General features: G+C 45.2%; 2 protein-coding genes across 3 annotated transcripts in view; both read right to left on the reverse strand.

Moving 5' to 3' along the window:
* Positions 1-13,859: 13,859 nt before the first annotated feature.
* Positions 13,860-17,134, reverse strand: Timm8a (translocase of inner mitochondrial membrane 8A). The gene is made up of 2 exons (XM_038316642.1): positions 16,908-17,134; positions 13,860-14,267 (listed from the first exon to the last, which is right to left on the reverse strand). Exons 1-2 carry the CDS (start codon positions 17,037-17,039, stop codon positions 14,109-14,111), a joined length of 291 nt encoding a protein of 96 aa, XP_038172570.1. The 5' UTR covers positions 17,040-17,134; the 3' UTR covers positions 13,860-14,108.
* A 682-nt stretch (positions 17,135-17,816) lies between these two features.
* The window catches only part of Btk (Bruton tyrosine kinase), a 43,783-nt gene continuing 39,811 nt past the window's right edge, over positions 17,817-21,788 (reverse strand). For both annotated transcript variants that reach the window (XM_038316292.1, XM_038316294.1), the window contains exons 18-19: positions 21,090-21,247; positions 17,817-18,290 (exon numbers count right to left, since the gene is read on the reverse strand). In XM_038316292.1, coding sequence (XP_038172220.1) covers positions 18,219-18,290; positions 21,090-21,247 — 230 coding nt within the window. In that variant the 3' untranslated portion in view covers positions 17,817-18,218. The remainder of the gene's footprint in view (positions 18,291-21,089; positions 21,248-21,788) is intronic.

Here is a 21,788-nt window from a genome sequence, read left to right on the forward strand (position 1 = left end):
AAGTGGTATGGTTGGTAAAACTTCCCAAAGTGGCTGTTCCCTCGTAGTATGGGGGCCCTGCCGTTGAGGCATAACCAGCAATCGCTGGCGCGGGCTGGGTCAGAGTAGTTTAATGCCTGATAGGCTCCATTGATTAAATTAATAAGCCTGTCTCCAGTTCCGGGGGGGGGGGGGGTGTTGAGAGGCAAGGATGGTTAGGGGGGGTGGGGGTCCCGGTTGTGTTTCCAGGTACAATAGGCATTGGCTTTGAGTGGGAGGGTCCCAAGGCTGGCCGCTGTTCTGAAGGTCCCGAGGCTGGCTGCTGTTCTGGGAGGACAGGATTTGGGCCTATTGAATGGGAGGTCTGCTCACTTTGAGTCGAATTGTGAAAATGGCTCCTCTGTCCTCTCTTTTCATTCTATTAGGAAAGTAACCATCTGAGACCCCAGTCTCTGCCTGCTAATCCAGCCTTCAAGGGTGGATCGTTGTTTCCCGGGGTCAGTAAAGACTATTTTTAGGGTAGACAGGCGGCGTTCGGCTACAAGGAGGGTCTTTAGTATAATTCTAGTTACTTGGATCCAATCCCAAGTGGAGCTGGGTCTCCAGTGAGCCTCACCGGTGGTTTCACAACCCCATGCAGCACAAAAGAGACTTTCATGTCCTCCATCCACACATCGTCTAGTGGTGGCCCTATCTCTCCATCCCTTGGACAATCATAAAAATCTAGCCTACCCAGGTTAGTTCTCCTTGTAGGGTCCCTGCCAGCCAAACCGCCTCCTGGGGAGAATCTTGGTCTGGGAACCTTGTATGGGCACTCGTGCGGGTTCAAGTGTCGGGCTAGGTCCCAAGAATCTGACCCAGGCGGCCTAATGAACAGAAATCTGGAGTGAGGGTGGGCCACCAGGCCCCGGGGGCATGGACGGCCAGTAATGGACCAGACCATATTCTCCTGTTTGGGAGTTCACCTGCCAGGTAAGTTGCTTAGTCTGGTGTCGGCTCCCCGAGGCCCCGACATCCAGGGCAAGGAGTGTCCAGGGTTATCACTAATGTTAAGCCCTGATGAGTCTTATCTTTAGTGGGTTTCTGAGAGCGTCGAAGCTTCCATGACAAGTCCGGTCATGGGGTGGTGGTCCGGGCTGGTGGCCTTGACGTGGGATGCGTGAATCCAGGCAGCAATCCCGTCCACCTTTAAAAGCCGTGGGGGTAGTCAGGAGCACAGTGTAGGGTCCTTTCCAGCGAGGTTCAAGGTTCTTAGCCTGGTGTCTGCGAACCCAACAGAGTCTCCGATCTGGAACTGATGGGGTACTGTGGACAGGTCAGTGATGTCACGGATATGCCGCTGCCAGGGGTCTCCAAATTTCCTTCTGTACAATCTGCAGGGTCTGCAAATGGGCCTGGAGAGAGGGGGAATCATCATAGTCCGAGATGTCTGAATCGAAGAAGGTAATGGCTGGGGGCGGAGCCCCGTAAAGGATTTCAAAAGGGGTTAGGCCATGGGGGCTTGGGGTGTTCCTGGCCCGGTATAGGGCCAGGTGTAGGAGTTGCACCCAATCCTTTGAGCCAGTTGCAAGCGTTAACTTAGACAAAATCTCCTTAATTGTTCTATTCATGCGTTCTACCTGACCTGAACTCTGGGGTCTGTATGCACAATGTAATTTCCAATCGATCCCCAGTAACTTGGCCACCAGTTGACTTACCTGGGAGACAAAGGCAGGCCCGTTATCAGATCCCAGTACCTTAGGCATCCCATATCAGGGGAAAATTTCTTCCAGTAACTTCTTGGTGACCACCTTTACTGTTTCATGCTTGGTGGGGTAGGCCTCTACCCATCCAGAGAAGGTGTCTATAAACACCAAGAGGTATTTATATCCATACATGCCTGGCTTAATTCTCCGTGAAGTTATTTCCCAATGGACTCCAGGCTGATGTTCCTCTAAGGCGAACTCCTTGAGCGATCTTGGTGTGGCCTGCGTTAACTTGAGCACATGCCTTGCAGCTATCCATTGCCTGTTGGAGGGCCCTGTCTCAGGTTTAGAAGGTATTGTCCAGTTTCAGCCCTATCCAGCAAGGTTTTCATTTTCCAGGAGGCTCAGGTGAGTTAGCTTATGGAGATGTTCAACCAAGTCTGCTGTTACTTTCATAGGTACAACAGTCTTTCCCTGGTAGACCCAACAGGCCACAAGTGGAGTCATATTCTGCTCCCAGTTTTTTGAATTAGGTCTAGATCCTCATTATTATATTCCCAGTCAAAACATTTGGGCTGGTTATGTTCCACCAAAATGGTAGCTGTGAGGAGCTGGGGACCTAGTGCGGCCTGTCTGGCTGTCTCGTCGGCAAGCCAGTTGCCCTTTGCCTCAGCATGGTCCCCCTTCTGATTGCCTGGGACAGTGCATGATACTTAATCTCTTGGGGAGAAAAAGGGCCTTTAACAGGGCTAAAATCTCAGCCTTGTTTTTAATTTCTTTGCCTTCTGAGGTTAAAAGTCCTCGCCTTCGATAAATCTCTCCATGTACATGGGCAGTGGCAAAGGCTTGGCGGCTATCAGTGTACACATTGAGCTTCTTACCTGCTGCCAGCTGGAGGGTTTGAGTCAGGGCAATGAGTTTGGCTCGCTGTGCGGAGGTGCCTCCTGGAAGTGCGCTAGCCCAAATCACCTGAGTTTCTGTAGTTACTGCAGCTCCAGCCCCACGTTCCCCATTAACCAGGTAACTGCTGCCATCGGTGTACCAGGTATGGTCTGCATCCCTAAGGGGCTGATCATTAGATCTGCCCGAGTTCCATGCATTTCCGCAAGGATCTGCTGACAGTCATGGGAGGCAGGTTCCTCAGGTAAGGGCAGCAAAGTCGCTGGGTTGAGAGTGAAAGACCCCCGGAGAGGACTGTCCCTCAGGAGGAACCCCTGGACCCAAGGACCAGGCCGAGACCACGGATGCAAACGGCAAGAGGTTTATTAGGAGTACACAGGTACCTGCGGGCGGCAAAATCTTTCCGAGGACTTACGCGCCGACAGGCCGGGCAGGGGCCTTTTTATAGGAAAAAGGGTGGCAGAAGCAGGCATACAGAAGCAGATGCATGGTTACAGGGATCTCATTGGTCAGTTTAAATGAGGCCTCCTCCCAAGTACGAGGAAATCTGATAAGGACTGACTCGGCTCTATCTAGGGTACATGTGGTTTTCCCCAGAACTTTCCGTTCCCCTCCCAGGCCAGATGCTTGACCACAGATATCCTGTCTGGCGATCTGGGCATTCTGTCCTTACCCTGAACTTCCCTGAATTTATATTTGTGTGGTGTGAGCTTGCAAATGGCGTTACAGCAGCCAAGCTGATTGTAGGCACTGTAGCGGGAGCAGGGGTCTTTCAAGAGCGACTATCAGGCCGAACTGGATTCGCTTCAGCATCCAGAGCAAGGACTGGTAATGGGTCATACGGGCATTTGAGAGCCAGCGGTCAGGAGCTGACGGACAAGGGACTCAACAGCATGTGGTGCCAAAAATAGTTAGTGGCTGTCCTAGAGTTAGTTTTGGCCGCGTCCTTGATGAGGACCGACAATCGCTGCACCATTCTTAGGCACGGGGGCCACCCGAAGCCCACAGGGTCTAATTTTCCTTTGATAAATATGCGATAGGGTGTCTCCAAGGCCAGGGTCCCGGGTTAGGACCCCCTTTGCAAAGCCTTGGTTTTTCATCAACAAACAGTTCAAATGGCTTGGTGATGTCTGGCAAGCCCAGTGCCGGGGAGGAGAGGAGGGCCCTTTTGTTTTTATCAAAAGCCTGCTGTTGTGTGTCCGTACATTTAAAGGGGGCTCCTTGTTTGGTGAGAGGGTATAGAGGGGCTGCCATCTCAGCAAATCCCGGTATCCATAAGCGGCAGAACCCGGCCGTACCCAGAAATTCCCACAACTGACGGTGGTTCTGGGGAGCGGGGGATACGGGATACAGTCTCATTACACGCGGCTGTTAGCCAGCGCTGCCCATCCTGTAAGTTTATACCCCAGGTAGGTCACCTCTGTTTTGCATATCTGGGCCTTTTTAGCGGAGGCTCTATATCCCAGTTGTCCCAAGGTCTGCAACAGGGCCCCGGTACCCTGGCAGCAGTCATGTTCAGTTGGGGCCGCTAATAAGAGGTCGTCCACATACTGGAGCAGGACCAAAAATGGTGCTGTACTCTAAAATCTGCAAGGTCCGGTGCAATGCTTCATCGAAGAGGGTGGGGCTGTTTTTAAATCCTTGGGGGAGCCCGGTCCAGGGTTAGCTGTCCAGAGATTCCTAATTCAGGAATTCCATTCAAAAGGCAAAATAAAAGGTTGGCTTTTGTGGCTTAGCGCCTGAAGGCAGAAGAAGGCATCTTTTAAATCCAACACCTTATAGACCAACAATGGGAGGGTGGCATGGTGCTCAGCAAGTTGTATGGGTTGGGCACTGTTAGGTGGATGTCTTCCACCCTTTATTACCTTCCTGAGGTCCTGCACCTGGCCGACTAGTCTCCAGTGCTTGGCTTCTTGACAGGTAGGAGGGGAGTGTTCCAAGGCGACCGACAAGGGGTCAAAATTCCTTGATCTAAAAGTCTCTTTATGTGTGGTCTGATGCCTTGATAGGGCCTCATTTGACATGGGGTATTGCTTGATCGAAACCGGGGTGGCTGTGTTCTTTAGGTCTATGACCAATGGGGGCTGCTGTAGGGCCAGTCCCATTCCCCCGTTTCGGCCCATGCCAAGGGGTAGTTCTTCAGCCATAAGTCTAAATCTCTTCTTGGTTTGGGTCTTTTTCATATAACTATATTCATCCTCCATTTGTAAAGTCAGTATTTGGAGGGGACTTCCGTTAGGGCCTGATATTCGGGCACCTGTTTCCTTCAAGATGAATCTGTGCCTTGAGCTTGGTCAAGGAGGTCACGTCCTAATAATGGGTAAGGGCAATCTGGGACATGAAGGAAAGAGTGGGTGACCTTACCGGTAGCCAGATGCAACCTTCGTTCGGTAGTCCAAACGGTGTTGTCTCCCTCCAGTAGCTCCTTGTACCCAGGCCGTTCGTTCACTGAGCAGGCCCGGTGAAGTGGTGAGAACAGAGTGTTGGGTCCCTGGTATCTACCAAGAAGGTGACTGGTTGGCCCCCTGACATTAAGGGTTATCCTGGGCTCAGGTGGGGGGGGGCTCCTGGCTTTGACTTCCCTAGTCTTCATCCAGGGCCAAGAGGGAGGTTTGTGGCCCCGACTCTTCTGCTTGTGGGACCGCTTAGGGGCAGGTCCTGGCCCAATGTCCTTTTTCTTTGCAGTAACGCATTGTCACAGTTCACCCTGGGTCTCCTCTGGTCTCCCAACCTATCTCCCCTATTCATTTTATATTGAATGTTTTTGCCTGCATATATGTTTGTGCACCCCTGTGTAACCTTGTCCCAGCAAAGATATCAGATCTGGTACTGAAATTATAGACGTTTGTGAGCCCCCCATGTGGGTGCTGGGAATTGATTCAGGTCCTCTGTAAGAATAACTAGTGGTTTTAACCACTGAGAAATCTCTCCAGCCTCTCAAGATACCCCTTTTAAAGGTTTATCTTGGCTCACAGTTCCAGGAGACATGATCTGTCATCAGAAAGGCAGGAAAGATCTGGCCACATTGCATCCACATCAGGAAGCAGAAACAAGTGACTCCAAACTCAAAATTCTTAACATAATGTATTCCATTGGCTCTGGTACTTCAGCAGTTAATTAGCTATTAAAGTGACTCTTAAGGGGAGGGAATGGTTAAAGGTTTCCTGCTCTTCCAGAGCACCTGATTCTCAGCGCCCACATCAGGGACTGTGTAGCATCCAGAGGCTTGGATATCTTCTTCTGACGTCTACAGGCCCACAGCCACATGTGGCCTGCAGACACACAGACACACAAAGAAAAAATAGAAAATAAGGGCTGGAGCACTGGCTGCTCTTCCAGAGGTCCTGAGTTCAATTCCCCGCAACCACATGGTGACTCTCAACCATCTATAATGAGATTCTGGTGCCCTCTGCTGGCATACAGGCATGCTTTCAGGCAGAATACTGTATACATATAAGTAATAAATCTTTAAAAAAAAAAACTAAGACATAACCCTCATTAGCCTCACACCTGTGTAACCAAGGATGAATTTGGAACTTCTCATTATTCTTCTTCCATCTACTGAATGTTGGGATTGGAGACACATTCTGCCAACAGCAGGCTTAAAGTGATTTCTTATTTTTCTCTTTTCTCCCAACAAATTACTTTGCCAGCATTATCAAAGATGATCAGTTCTGGAAAAAAGCTACTACAATGGACCTTTCAAAAAAAAATTGTTCTTGGGCTGGGAGAGATGGCTCAGAGGTTAAGAGCATTGCCTGCTCTTCCAAAGGGTCCTGAGTTCAATTCCCAGCAACCACATGGTGGCTCACAACCATCTGTAAGTGGGGTCTGGGTGCCCTCTTCTGGCCTACAGGCATACACACAGAACAGAATATTGTATACATAATAATAAATAATATTAAAAAAATTTGTTCTTGAGCCACTGAGATGGCTGAGCTTACTGCCAAACTTGACGGCATGAGTTCATCCCTGGGACCTACATAGTAGAAGAAGAGAAATGAATTTTGTGTTCTCTGATCTACACTCACACAACATACGCACATGCAGAATGGAGACTGCACTTTTCACTTCCCAGCTGCCCAGACCTGAATAATCACACAGAAACTATATTAATTACAACACTGTTTGGCCATGGCACAGGCATATTCTTAGCTAGCTCTTAACACTATAAATTACCCTATGTATCACCACAAGGTTGTAATGGTCTGGCATCTTTTCTCCTGCAGCAGTTACATGGAATCTGCCTGACTCCATCTTCTTTCTCTCCCTGCATTCAGTTTAGTTTCCTGACTAGGTATATTCTGCCCTGCCATGTCCAAAGCAGCTTCCTTATTAACCAATGGTAATAAAACATATTCATAGCATACAGAGGAGAATCCCATATCACACCCACACACCTCCCCTCTCCACATACACAATAAATAAATAAATAAATAAATAAATAAATAATAAATAAATAAAATAAATTTAAAGTGTTCAGTTCTGAGCAACAGTAATAATAATCAGTTTAGCATTTACAGTATGTCAAATGCTTTTCATGTTATTCATCATTTTACAACCCTGTGAAGTAGGTATAACTATCAGTTTAATAAATGAAAAATTGATGATAAAGAGGGGCTGGGTGAGGAGCTAGAGAGATGCTCAGAGGTTAAGAGCACTGACTGCTTTCTTCCAAAAGGTCCTGAGTTCAATTCCCAGCAACCTCATGTTGGCTCACAACCATCCTTAATGAGATCATCCAGTGCCCTCTTCTGGCATGCAAGGAAAATATAGGCAGAACATTGTATATGTGGTAAATCAATCAATCATCAGTCAATCATCTTTAAAAGAGGGGCTGAAAGATATCTCACTGGGTAAACTGCTTGCCCCACAATCATGAGGACCTTAGTTTGGATTCCTAGCATGAGCATAAGATGCCAAGCATGGAGGCATGATGCCAATTACCCCCCCCCAATGCTAGGGAACAGAGATGTGCAAAGTTCCCAGAGACTTGCTAGCCTGTCACTTCTAGCCAATATGGTGTTCCAGATTCAGACTCTGTTGTAGCAGCAGGCCACTTGTTGGTTCTGGGCTGTTCAAAACGCCCAAAATACTCATGCAGAAAACTGTATTATTTAAATCGCGGTCTGCTTGGCCCTATAGCTCGAGCGTTCTTATTGGCTAACTTCTTACATCTTAATTTAATCCATCTCCACTAATCTATGTATCGCCACGTGGCAGTGGCTTACTGGCTGAAGTTTTCAGTGTCTGTCTCAGGCAGAGGATCCATGGAGTCTCCTCACTCCACCTTCCTCCTCCCAGCATTCAGTCTAGTTTTGCCCACCTACCTAAGTTCTACCCTATCAACAGGCCAAGGCAGTTTCTTTATTCATTAACCTATAAAAGCAATACATAGATAGAAGGACCTCCCACACCACTCTATATTAAAATAAGATAGAGAATATGGAAAGATAATGTTAATCTCTGGCTTCCATCTGTGTACACAGGCAAGGGCATGTATAGTGTACATGCACACACACACATACACACACACAAATTTGGGCTAATGATGTAGCTAATGTAACCATGTAACAATTCTAATGATTGTTAGAATGCTTGCCTAGTATACAGAAAGCTCTGGGTTCCATCTCCAGTACCATATGAGCCCAGTTTTCATTTGTGAGTTTTTAAAAAATTAAGTATTAATAGTAGTGGTGATGATAGTGATAGTAGTAGTAGGGGTGTGTGTGTGTGTGTGTGTGTGGTGTGTGTGTGTGTGGTGTGGTCTGTGGTTGCATCTGTGACAGAGGTGCAGGTACAAGTGCCAATGACGTCCCTTAGTGTTCTGTTGCCTGTGAAGAGACACCATGACCAAGGCAACTCTTAAAGGAAAGCATTTAATTGGGGGCTTGCTTACAGTTTCAGAGGTTTAGTCCATTATCATTGTGGCAAGAACATGGTAGCACACCGGCAGACTTGGTGTCTGGAAAGTAGCTCAGAAGTTTCTCCATCAGATCTGCAGGATAGCAGGAAGGAGTCTCGGGGCTTGGAAATGGGCTTTTTAAAAACCTCCAAATCCCATCCACAATGAAAACACATTGTGGCCTCCAACAAGGCCACATCTCCTAATCCTTTTAAATAGTGTCATTCCCTGAGGAGCAAATAGTTGAATCTATGAGCAATTCTTGTTCAAACCTCCACACATGGCATGTGTGCAAAGTTTTGAGGACAACTTTTGGTAGTCTATTCTCTCCTTCCACCATGTAAGTCCTGGGATCAAATTCAGGTCGTTAGGATTGGCGGCAAGCACTCCTGATTTCATCTGCTGAGTCATCTCACCATACCTTATTTGGGTTTTTTGGCCCGTATTTTAGAACCTTGGTTTGCCATATCCTGTTGTTCCTTCTATACATTTCTGTACAGCAGACTGCCACGATTATGCTGCATAGGCTTTACATCTGTGAGACTGATTTTTGCAAGATGTAGGTTTATATACACAAGTCTATTTTTAATCAGTCCATACACGAATTGTTCACATGTTCAAATGATGCTCATTGATTAAGGTGCTAAGGAACCAACTACCAACCAAACTGTTTCAGCTTTCTTACGAATCAAAAGAGCAATTCAATTCCTTTATCACAGAAGCTGTCTTTTTGGTCCTGGGTATAGTAGTCAGTTCTGCTTTACTCATCCTTAGTGAGACCTACTCATCCTTAGTGAGACTTTCCTATAACCAGAGTAACTACCTAACCCCTTTGAATATTCTTTCTTTTTTTAAAAAAGACTTAACTTATTATGTATACAGTGGTTCTGCCTGCATGTATGCCTGCAGACCAGAAGAGGGCACCAGATCTCATTACAGATGGGTGTGAGTCACTATGTGCTTGCTGGAAATTTGAACTCAGGACCTCTGGAAGAGCAGCCAGTGCTCTTAACCCTCTGAGCCATCTCTCCAGTCCATTCTTATCTGTTCTTTAGAGGTCCCACTTTGTGTTAGGGTGTGAAGAATTGGATACCATCTTGAAAGTACCAACTGTTTTAAAAAGCTAATTAGGAGCACAGCACTAACCTGGATGTGCTTGATTTGGGCATGTGATCTTTGTAAGCGTTTTAAAGCGAACTGTCTAAATCGGGGCTTGGATATGTTCAGCACATCTCTAGTCCTTCCTATGTTGTCCTTTTCCTAACTCAAGCAATAGCAACCTACGTCTTAGAAATTTTATTGGTACTATCTATGCTTTTCTTTACATATTTTTAGCCTCTTTTATTCTATGCCTTTGGAGATGTTCCTTTTAGTTCATACCTGTTGGAATTTTGAGAATATGGCAATCTGGGACTTTTTGTTTTGTTTTCAAGAGAGGAGTTCTCTGCATAACCTTGGCTGTTCTGAAACTTGCTCTGCCAACCTTAGGCTGACCTTGAACTCACAGAGCTCCACTTGCCTCTCCCTCCAACTGCTGGAATAAAAGGCATGGGCCACCATTGCCTGGCTTAGTAATATAGTAATCTGCTTTTTTTAACTTTAATAAAATGCCTCTAGCAGGCTAATTCTATAAATGTATATAAAGACGTATATAAAGATTTAAAGTGAGTGTTCAAACACATTTTCTGTGGCAAGGGCTCCCCTAGAAGCTCTGTCACTTCATGGCAGCTGTCAAAAATGGGAGCATGGATCAGGTGAAGAGATCAAAAATGCCAAATAAGAAGGCAAATAGCAATCCAGGTCAGGTTTGTTCTAGTAGTTCAGTCTCTGAGGATCAGTGGCCTGTGAATGGTACCTTAACCCTACCGAAAGTCAGCTTCATCAAAGACTTAATGACCTGCCATTGCCCTCAGGTCCCTACCTCTATTTTTTATGAGTGTTTGTCTTACATGTATGTCTATGGCATCCATGCATACCTAGTGCCCATTAAAGGCTAGAGGAAGGAGCTTGGATTCCTGGAGCTGGGTTACAAAACAGTTGTAAATCACCATGTGGGCGCTGGGAACTGAACCCAGGGGAAGGTCTCTTCAAGAGCAGCAAATGTTCCTTACCACTGAGCCATCTCTCCAGCCTTAAGGTCCCAGCTCTTAAATTGCCCTTCCATTACCACCACACTGGGCCAAGCTTTCAGTACCTGAATGCATGCTGAATACTTTCAACAGTATCTAACCCATACACTTGAGATGGTGAATCTGAATACCCGTATGCCTACATAGATGAAAGATGTAAAATATGAAACATTGCTGCTCCACCAGCCTTTGATTCTATTATGTGCCAATAACAGGCCTGAAGGAAGTTCTAAGGGAACTGTGCCAGGAATAACTGCTCCTGAGGCAGTACTCTATCAGAGGAAAGTTTGGTATTGCGATTCTTTTTGTTTTGTTTAAAGAAAGGGCTATCAATTGTTTCCTGTAAAGACTTTCCATGGGTTGACTGTTACATTTAGACTTCAAGCTCCTTATAAAGATGCTTGTCCTCATTTTGAAGTGCTTGTTTCCCTTCTACCATTGCTAATATTAGTTGATGGACTCGGCAGTGGATTTTAGACAGAACGCTTAGGGCCTCTAAGACAATGGATCAGGCTCCAGTCAGTGTCTGGGCAGACAAGGCAACAGCGGAGCTCCCAAGTAGTACCGTCACATTAGAGTAGCTTGGCCCTTTGTTATTACATATTAGATTTCTAAGATTCATTTTAAATTTTTCCTGTCACATTTACTGAGTTAATCCTTTCATTTCACAGTTGACTCTTGAGTTTTCTAATGTAAACATCTGAAATCAAGGTTGGAATTTCAGGAACTAACAGTATTCCACTTTTAATCAAGGTATGAAAACACATTCCTGAGGACAGCCAAAACTCCCAGTGGTTACTCATAATTACTGGAAGCAGGGGCTATGTCATGCTTTTTCTTCCCCATTATCTTGTATCTAGTGGTGCTTAACACAGCAACGGTGCCAAAGCATAATGTATGCAGCTGGCAGAATCTTTCCTCATTGTATTCACTGATTATATGATAAGATTATAGGGAAGGGCTGGAGAGATTGGCTCAGTGGTTAAGAAGCACTGCCTGCTCTTCCAAAGTCCTGAGTTCAATTCCCGGCAACCACATGGTGGCTTACAACCATCTGTAATGAGGTCTGGTGCCCTCTTCTGGCCTGCAGACATACACACAGACAGAATATTGTATACATAATAAATAATATTTAAAAAAAAGATTATAAGGGAAGACATTGTATATACATACAATGAGAATACTGCTACTGAGTGAGAAACCAGAAAGAATAACGATATAACACAATATTTTAAGAATGGAGGAAAAATTCTAGGCATAGTTGTACACGCCTTTAATTCCAGCTTTTGGAGGCAGAAGCAGGAGTATCTCTGAGTTTGAGGCCAATCTGGTCTATCTAGTGAGTTCCAGGACAGCCAAGACAAAGAGAAATTCTGTCTCAAAAGACAAAAATATAAAAAGAGAACACTCCCTGCCACTTGTTTTACCTTAACACATATAAGGTATGTGTGTCAGATACCTAGAGCTTGAACTCTGCTCAACATGAAATGGCATTATTTTTAGTAGTACTACTGCACCAAGCAGGAAGTTATATGACATCACACGTTAAAAAAAGTCACTCGCCGGGTGGTGGTGGCACAGGTCTTTAATCCCAGCACTTGGGAGGCAGAGGTAGGCGGATCTACCTGGTACACAAGAGATAGCTCCAGGACAGGCTCCAAAGCTACAAAGAAACCCTGTCTCGAAAAACCAAAAAAGAAAAAAAGTCACTCAAATGGCTTTCCATAATGCCAGGTAAAAGCCAAAAGGTCCCAAACTGTCCTTACCTTTCTCAATGGCTCGTCTCAACCTACTGGACTTTATAGTTTATCTCATGGCATATAGCTTCTACCCCCGAGGCACCTGGACTGTTAGCTCTCCCCAGAATTCTCCCTGATACTCCTAAGGCTTAGTTACTTGGTTCTTTCAGGTCTCAACTATTTGTTAGAAAATAATAAAGCTCCACAAACATTTCCTAACACCCTTATTGCACTGTTTCTTTTTCCAACTTCTTAGAATTATTTTCATGTGCATGAGACTGCCTGGATGAATGTATGTGTACCATATTGACTGGTGCCCTACAAGTCAGAAGACAGCCTTGGGGGAGGGTTGTGAACCATAAGGGCAATGAGAATTGAACCCGAGTCCTCTGGCAAGAGCACTTGTGCTCTCTAAACCACCTAGCAATCTCTCCAGTCCCATGCGGCTTCCTAATGGAGCTTACTACACGGAAATCTTATGCCTTTTTTACTGCCTTGCCTCCCTTGGCTAGGACTAATCTCTTCAGCCTCTTACCAAACACCAAGTCTGGCTTGGAAAGGCACTTTAGTTTGTGGACTTAAATCCTCATCACAACTGGCAAAACTTTCCCTGTAGTACCTATGAAGAAATGTTACAAGTATATATTTACCCAGATTCATGGATCTGTATTAAGCAGTTTCCTTAGGTCTACACTCCAATCTGACGATTTAAAAACAAGGGGAATTCACTCTAAGCTTTTCTCTCAGGGCCCTAAGTGTTAGTCAAGATTTTCCCCTTCTAATCGTATCTGAAAGTACTCTCTTCTCACAAAAACTTCAGGGACCTCTAGAAGAGACGTAACTACATTTCTGTCTATAAATGCGCCACATGAAATGAGTTGCAGATAAAAACCAAAATAGAAAGCCTCTCCATCACAAGTTGATCTTGCAGAGCTTTTATTTCAGTGACCGAAAGAATGCAGTTAATGAACGAATGACTAACATCTGGCATGCACGTCTACCTGAAACTGTTTCGTTTTTGACTGGCCTAAATTGTTATCATTTTTTAGGCACATCTGTGAATGTTTTGTATCCTGCTATACAAAGTAGATTCACTTCTTCCTGTGCCAGTCTGGTAGTAAGAATTATTGCTCAGGAGCTAGAGTCCTTTTTAAACTAACCAAAGCCTTCTGGATTCTCAGGCTGCCACTCTAACTTGAGAGTGTTTTCATTCAGTATTGAAGTAAAACCACAGTATGGGGAGAAAGACAACCTAAAAGGCTGGATTGTATAAACACCCATAGAATTGTTTCCGCTCCGATAGTCAAACTTGAATGATAAGAAAAGCTTGTGGTTAAACAAGTGCCAGGTTATTTCCTCACTGCTGCTCTTTCTGATGCAAAGGGCTCCTTTAAAAAATCAGAAATGAATCCATACAAATCCAGAGTTACCCTATGTGGTCCCCACTATCAAATTATAGAAGCACTTCCACTATCAAAATTATATAAGCAGTTAAGGGACCTTGAGAAAGCAGAGTCCCACATACAGTAAAATGCATCTCGTAATTTCATTTATCTCTCAATTGTTTTCACAGATTAGCTTTAAAAACACAACCAAACACACATGACTCTCAACTCCCATACATAAAAATTGGTCTTTGTTCATTCTCGGGTAACAAGATGTCCCAAGAAACTTGGGAGCCAATACCCCCCCATAACCATTTCTTCAATTATCCCATCAACAGCTTTTCGTTTCTTGAACTACTTTTCCACAGAGGTAATGCTGAGATCAGTCAGAAAGGCTTTCTGAGAAGACCGGCTTGGACTTCTGGGTCTGTTTCCAGTCGATTTAAGATGAATTGGCTTGTATCAATGAAGCGCTCAACACAGTTCACAAAACAGGCCTCAGCCCGACTGTCCAACTTTGGCCCAGGTTTATCCATGCACTTCTCCTGTTCAGAATAAGACACAGAATCACAAAAGGGCACTCGCAAACAAGCCTTTTGCTTGTCCAAATAATTTCACCTAAATTATCTGATTTGCTAATTGGGACCCCAATTTTTCTCTTACCTGTGACACCTAGATTTAAAATCCCATGGTATGTGTGTATCTATACATGTGTGATATAACTAAAAAGACTGTGAGGAGAGAAAGAGATTGTGAGGGAGGCAAGAAAACACATGAAAAGAAGAGATATGATGAAGCTCATGACTTTTTAAGCAAAAAATTAATATAAAAATTTTCACATTTGGCATCTACCAATTGGACACAAGCTTCTATTACATTTTTCAACAAGTCAATGAAAAACACAATTATCCATCCTCATCTTTACCGTGGAATCTCTGGCAGTGTTTGCTCAAAAGTCAAAGGGCCAGAATATGGCACATCTTAAATATAACAGAGTGAGAAAAGTGGCAAGCAAAATAACCTTTTCCAGGTGGTGGCACACACCTTATCTCAGCAGCTGGGAGGCAGAGACATCTCTGAGTTTGATGCCAGCCAGGGCTACACAGAGAAACCCTGTCTGGAAAAAAATAAAACAACAACAAAACTACTTAGGTACCCCTAAAACCAATCAACAAAGAAAATCTATGAACGAACATTTTTAACCTTGTTTATTTAAGACAGAGTAGTTTGTCTTTTGAGACAGGGTCTTACTATGTAGGCCTGGATGGCTGAAACTCTCCATGTACGCCAAGCTGGCCTGGAACCTGAGATCCTTTGTTTTTCATCTTTGCTTCCCAAGTTCTGGGACTGTACCATCTACTCAACACGCATCAAGGCTCTTGAATCCCCTGAGGAAGTGAAAAACTGGAGTTTTGTAAAGGCCCTATAGTTCCACAGATTTCAGAAAAACGCTGACACTGGGCAGTGGTGGCGCACGCCTTTAATCCCAGTACTCGGGGGCAGAGGCAGGCAGATCTCTGTGAGTTTGAGGCCAGCATGGTCTACAGAGCTAGTTCCAGGACAGGCTCCAAAGCTACAGAGAAACCCTGTCTCAAAAAGAAAAGAAAAAGAAAAACACGGACAATTTCATACATATGACACACATGTATATAATTTGACCATATTTCCCCATTACCCTCTCAACCCCCTCTACTTCCCAACTCCTCATTCCCAACAAGTCCTCTTCCTACTATATGCCCTTTCTTTAGGATCCATTGGATTTTGGGTTGCCTGCAAGAGCATATAAGGTTCTTCTACTGGAGCATGAGAAACTTCAGGGACTATACCATTTATTGAAGAAAAATGAATTCTCTTCTCCTGGCTCGTTATTCTTAAAATAGTCATTAACCACACCACTTCCCACCCAAACCTAAGGCATCAGAGACTTTTTTTTAAAAAGAAAAAGCTGGGCATAGTGGTGCACGCCTTTAATCCCAGCACTCGGGAGTGGCATAGACTTGATCTCTGTGAGTTCGAGGCCAGCCTGGTCTCCAAAGCGAATTCCAGGACAGCCAATGCTGTTACACAGAGAAACCTTGTCTCTATCTTGGTGGGCAAATAACCTTTAATTCTACCAATCAGGAGGCAGAGGCAGAACAATCTCTATAAATTCCAGGCCAGCCAGGAGTGAACAGTAAAGCCCTGTCTTAAAGGAAACAATTTAAAAACGAAGCAAAAAAGCTGGAGGCAGGAAGCCCATTTTCAAGGTCATTTTCAGCTATTCTCAGCTATCCATTCAGTATGAGACTAGCTTGGAATACATGAAAACTTGTCTCAAGAAAAAAGAAAAAGAAACAAAGAATTGAAGCCCTCTGATCCAAGGCAAACCAGAATTAATCCAGTATTTCTAAAGAGCACACTCCAGCAAACACTTAAGTTTACAGGACCAAGCAAATCAATGCATTATAGTTAGAAGCTTTTAGAGTAAATTTCCTTCATGCTTTATACGAAGACTTTATACGCAATAGAGTCTCTCTAATTCCAACGAATTTCCCTGACCTCTAAGTTCTTTAAGTTTTTATATCACAGGAGGGCAGTGTGCTTGTCCTTGGCAACCAGAACACTTTGATCTCAGCTACAAACAAATGCCTTCTGCCCCTCTGCCAAAGTCCCCTCACCGAGCCGATTCCATTTCTCAACCTTCAGACCTTAATGTCTTAGTATTACACAACAACTAACAGTGGAGGCAAATAAATGTGTATGCTGGGAGAGATTATGCCGCTTTCATACTTAATGAGCTAGAGCCGCTTTTCTTTTCATCAGGAGGGGTTATGACTGGGTAACCTAGGTAAATTCCCGAGGAGTCCAGAAATAACTGTCACGGACTCTCTGGGATTCGGGCTCCCTAAAATTCCAGGAATGGGGCTTTGGTTAGTCTTAGTGGCCGGCACTACTGCCTCAACCTCAGGTGCCTCTAACACCTTCAAGTGCTGGGTGGGACAGCGGTATAATCCCGTGACTCCCAACCCTTTTCACCTACGGTCTCCCAAAGTAGTCACCCCGGTCCCTTCCGACCTGGCCTAAGGAAACCAGAATGCAGTCCGGACCACCCACTCTGGAGTTCACGACATCCCAGCAAATCCCGTGGGGCAAGGGCACAGGGAAAAGTAGGCATAGCGTCCAGATCCGAAACCGGGGATCCTCACCCAGCAAAGTTCCGTCATCTGGTGCACCAGCTGCTGGAAGCGCTGTTTCTGCGTCTCCACCTCGATGAAATGCTGCAACTGCGGGTCCACGGAGCCCAAACCCGCGCCCGAAGATGACGACGAGGAGTCCATCCCGGCACGACCACGCGGGCCGAAGCGAGCACAGAACCGACTCGCCGACCTTCACGTGTCTGGGTGACGGAACCGGAACCACAACCTCCCTGGCCCCACGCCCTCCCGCGCGCGCGCGTCGCCCCGCCCCGCCCCGTCCCGTCCCGCCTCAGGGACCGCCCTGTGAGCGCACTGCGTCTGCGCGGGGCAGGCGGCCAGGCCGGCACTGCCAGGTTCCCGAGGGAGACCGCGCTTCACTGGCTCTGCGGGCGGGATCCGCTCCCCGCCACACCCCAACTGCAGCGCTCGGCTGTGGTCTGGAGCGCCCTGGGAGCGGACAGCCGAAAAGAAAAGAGCTGTGTAAAGGAAAAGAGGAAATTACCTCACACCACGTGGTCCAGCGAAGGACCGGCCCTAAAACTCCGCCCTGCCCACTTCCAAATTGGCCCGCGCTTTCTCGCTTTGGCTTTGCCCCCAGCAGAACTCTTCTGAGAATTAACTGGCTGTCTTAGGCCCCTGGGTCCAGTTCTGTGATGGGGTTTTCGTCTTGATGTAGGGAAATGAGGCGCTGGCTGAGTTTGTCCCGAACTCTAAGATTCGGTCAAATAATATGTCCTCTGTGTGTCAAGCAAGGAGGAAAGCTTGTGCATTCGTCTACAATTAAGAGGCAGGCTTTAACAAGAGAGAGGAGTGAAATGTGTTCCAGATTAGGAATATGGCACGCTAATAACACATGATTTTCTGCAATTCTCAGAGAGCTTCAGGGCGGCTGTGTAATGAATTAAAATAGGAGATACCTTCACTCTGTCTAGTAATTTTATTTTATCAAAACAACCCCTCCCATTTAATGGCACCATTCCAGTCTGTCCTGCCTCCAAACTCAACACTTACCCAACAAGCTGTTAGACAACTAGTGGAGCTATTTACATCTTTCCCTCCCCCAGAATGTTCCCATCTCAAATCCAGTCTGTTAGGAGTCTTGAAGTTATGGGCAATACCAGGCACAGAAATTCCTTGGCCTTTGCTCAGAAGCGTTATGCCAGGGACTGGAAGAAGAAAGGCATTCCTAGATGTCTAGGGGCCTTTATGTATTCAGTAGGAGCATGGAAGGCTAGAGCCCGGGAGTCTGGGAGCCCTCAGAAAAAGTGGAATTAGGGCTTGAAGGAGAGAGGAGGAGATCCACGAAGCTTATCAGCCAGTTCAGGATTCTTCATCCATGACATCTAGAATGTTACTCAAGAGAACTTTGAAACTAGGACGTTCATCTGCTTTCTAAAACCAAAGAAAACAGACAGTGTTACAGTGTAGAATCCAGAATCCCCAAGGAAGCCGTATTAATCACAAAGCATTAGGCTGATTAAGCATATCCTAAATACCGAGCTGCATTCCTTCTTGCTACCACAAAAAGCAGAAAAATAAAAAAGCAGGTCTCCAAAATGTTCTTGTGTGCTTTTCATCTTTATCAACCTAAGTTATTTTTCATAATTTACTTTTATGTGCATTGGTGTTTTGCCTGCATGTATGTCTGTGTGAAGGTGTCAGATCCCTTGGAACTGGAGTTATAGACAGTTTGAGTTGCCATGTGGGTGCTGGGAATTGAACCTGGGTCCTCTGAAAGAGCATCCAGTGCTCTTAACCACTGAGGGAGGCATCTCTCCAACCCATCCCTTGCATCTCTTTCCAGAAATCAGACATAGATTTCCTATCCCCACTTCCACCTGGTTGTTATACAAACAGTTCTAGGATTGCTCTTTATTTGCTTGTTTTCGAGACAGGGTTTCTCTGTGTAGTCCTGGATGTCCTGGAACTCACTCTGTAGCTCAAGTTGACCTCAAACTCACAGGGATCCTCCTGCCTCTGTCTCCTGAGAGCTTGGATTAAAGGTGTGCACCACCCACCACCACTGATTAAAACTGTGGACACATTCATTGCAAATTTATACACACTATCTCATTATTTCAGAGCTTGGAATGAAGATGGCTATCAAGTATACTTCACTGGTTGGCAGAACAGAATTCCTACAGGCAAGGAAAATGTTTAGTTTCCAAATGTACTTCCTGTCATCACTAAGCTAAATGGACAAAAGACTTAACTTTGCAAAGGCCTGAAATGGACCCTGAACAACCAAGGGATTTTGTTAGTCTGACTTTAAGATTACAGCTCTTTTGGAGATCCATGGTCAGATTAAACGCTGGAAAGTAGACCAAATTGGCCTTGAACTCACAGAGATCCATTTACCTCTGCCTCCCAAATGCTGGGATTAAAGGCATGTGCCACCACACTAGGTTAAGATTTGGTCTTTTTTAAAAAAGAAAATTTGTTTTAGTTTTTTGTTGTTTATTTTGAGATAGGATGTCACTCTATATCTCAGGCTGTCCTAGAAGGCAATATATAGCCCAGGCTAGCCTAAAATCATGGAAAACCTTTCACTCTCAGATTCCTGAGTATTGGGACTACTTTAACCTTCTTGCCTGGAAGTATTTGATAATTCAGGAAGGATTCATGACAGAATGGCTTCAATCTGTCAGAACCAAAGGGTCATCAATTTCTTAGTATTCAAATCGTGGTTTTCAGAAATAGACAAGTATCAGAAGTTTCGGAAAACACAAAAGGCTTTATGAGTTCCACAGCAGATGTACTTATCCAGACTTTCTGGAAAAGAAACCCAGTAATTTCTATTTTTGAAAATGCCTTAAGAGGCTGGACATGGTGGCACATGCCTTTAATCCTGACACTTGGGAGGAAAATATAGGTGGATCTCTGTGAGTACAAGGATGGTCTGGTCTACATAATGAGTTCCAGGACAGCCAGGGCTATGTAGAGAGACTCAATCTCAAAAAAAAAATCTTTAAAAAATCCTTAGGAGTAGGGCATAAAAGTATATGCCTGTGACCCCAGTGTCTGGATGGTAGAGGCAGGAGAACCAGAAGTTGAAAGTTAGCCTTGGCTACATAATGAGTCTGAGGCCAGCCTGACAATTCTAAACCCTGTCTCAAACAAACCTCTGAACCACACACCTGGCTTATGAGGTGCTGGAGACCAAAGAAAAACTTCATTCATGCTAAGTAAACACTCTACCAATTGAGGCACATTCCCCAGCCCCAGAAAAGCATTTTTAGAATAGTGAAACCTGATCCTTATTTCTAAAATACTACAAGTGCACCCCCTCCAAATCTATAATATATCAGTTTTTAAAAATGACCTAGAAAGTTGTCACAGGTATTTAGAGCACCGACTGCTCTTCCAGTGGACCCAGGCTTCATTCCCAGCACCTTCATGGTGCCTCCCAACTGTCCATAACTCCAGTTCCAGGACATCTGATGCCCTCCTCTGGCTTCTATGGGTACCAGGCATGAATGCGGTACATAGACATACATACAAGCAAAACATGCATACATGTAAAATAATAATTTAAAAACATTTTAGAATCAAAAACCAAAAATCAAAGCAGACAAACAAAAGCTATTTTAGGTTGTCCCTTCTGAGAGACAGGGTTTTTTTAAATAATTTATTTAACTTAATTTTATGTGCATTGGTGTGAAGGTGTCAGATCTCATGGAACTGCATTTTCAGATAGTTGTGAGCTGCCATGTGGATGCTGGGAATTGAACCTGGGTCTTCTGGAAGAGCAGTCAGTGCTCTTAACCACTGAGCCATCTCTCCAGCTCCGAGACAGGGTTTTAAATGTCTCACTTAGACCCTCAACCAGAAAAGGTCGGCAGCTAGTAAAGTAGAAGAAGGGTCAAAACTCCTAGGTGAGACCCAGATGATGATTACAGACACCATAACACCTACTGTCTCACTTGAGTGCCTTTTGGGAGATGGCATGGTCCTACAAACTTCCTGCTCTTAAAGCTGATATAGGTAATAGGGTCTGGTCTGCTCATGATACTCTAGCGAGGACTAGGGTAAGCACGGAGAAGCCATCAGAAGACTGGGACACAGGGCAGAGCGAGAAAGCATGAGGAGCTATGTCTGTACCCAGGCGACAAGTGACCATGGAGAGAGGAGACTGGCCAGCTAACTGAGACATTAAGGGAAGAGTTTAAGCGGGGACACTACAACACTTACCTCATGCCAGCAACTGTACATGATGGTGTATACCCTCTCTGATGCCAGATGAGGCCGGTAGAGGCGTAAGCCTTGAGCAATATGTTCTGCCGTCTCACTGTTAGTAAATCTCTCATACGGCATCTTTCCCAGGGAGTAAATTTCCCACATCAAAACCCCTAGAAGATAAAAAGGAGAAGTGTATTCAGTCTTGTTGGAATTTTTGGGCCCTAATCCTTCTGGATGAACCCTAAAGATTAGAATAAGTCAATTTCCCCCTCTGTGAATTTTGCATCTTTTCAGACATCTGCCATGGTGCTGGCTGCACTGCCGGCTATGGAGAGTTGCACTATGCTAGACCGTTAGTCACTCTAGAAGAGAGAATGGGACTTGTTTGTGTTGGTGGCTTTGGGGTCTGGCAGGGTGCCTGGTACATAATCAGTATTCAGAAGCCTTTGAATAATGAATGGTTTGTTTTCCGGGATATATTGTAAGTTCTAAGAAAACACAGATTATGTCCAGTTTGCTGTGGTTGTCCTCAGAAACCCCCGTGGTTCCTGACACACATAAGAGGCACCCAAGGATCAGATGAACGATGACAGGAGTGAGAATTTGTACTGTCCTGTTATGTTCTTTTCTGAGCTATATAATCTATATTCTCTCTTATCCCCCCCACATGTGTGTGTGCACGCGCGCGCATGCATGTATGTGTGTACATGC

The sequence above is a fragment of the Arvicola amphibius genome, chromosome X, assembly GCF_903992535.2.
Source record: "Arvicola amphibius chromosome X, mArvAmp1.2, whole genome shotgun sequence".
Taxonomy (NCBI): Eukaryota; Metazoa; Chordata; class Mammalia; order Rodentia; family Cricetidae; genus Arvicola; species Arvicola amphibius.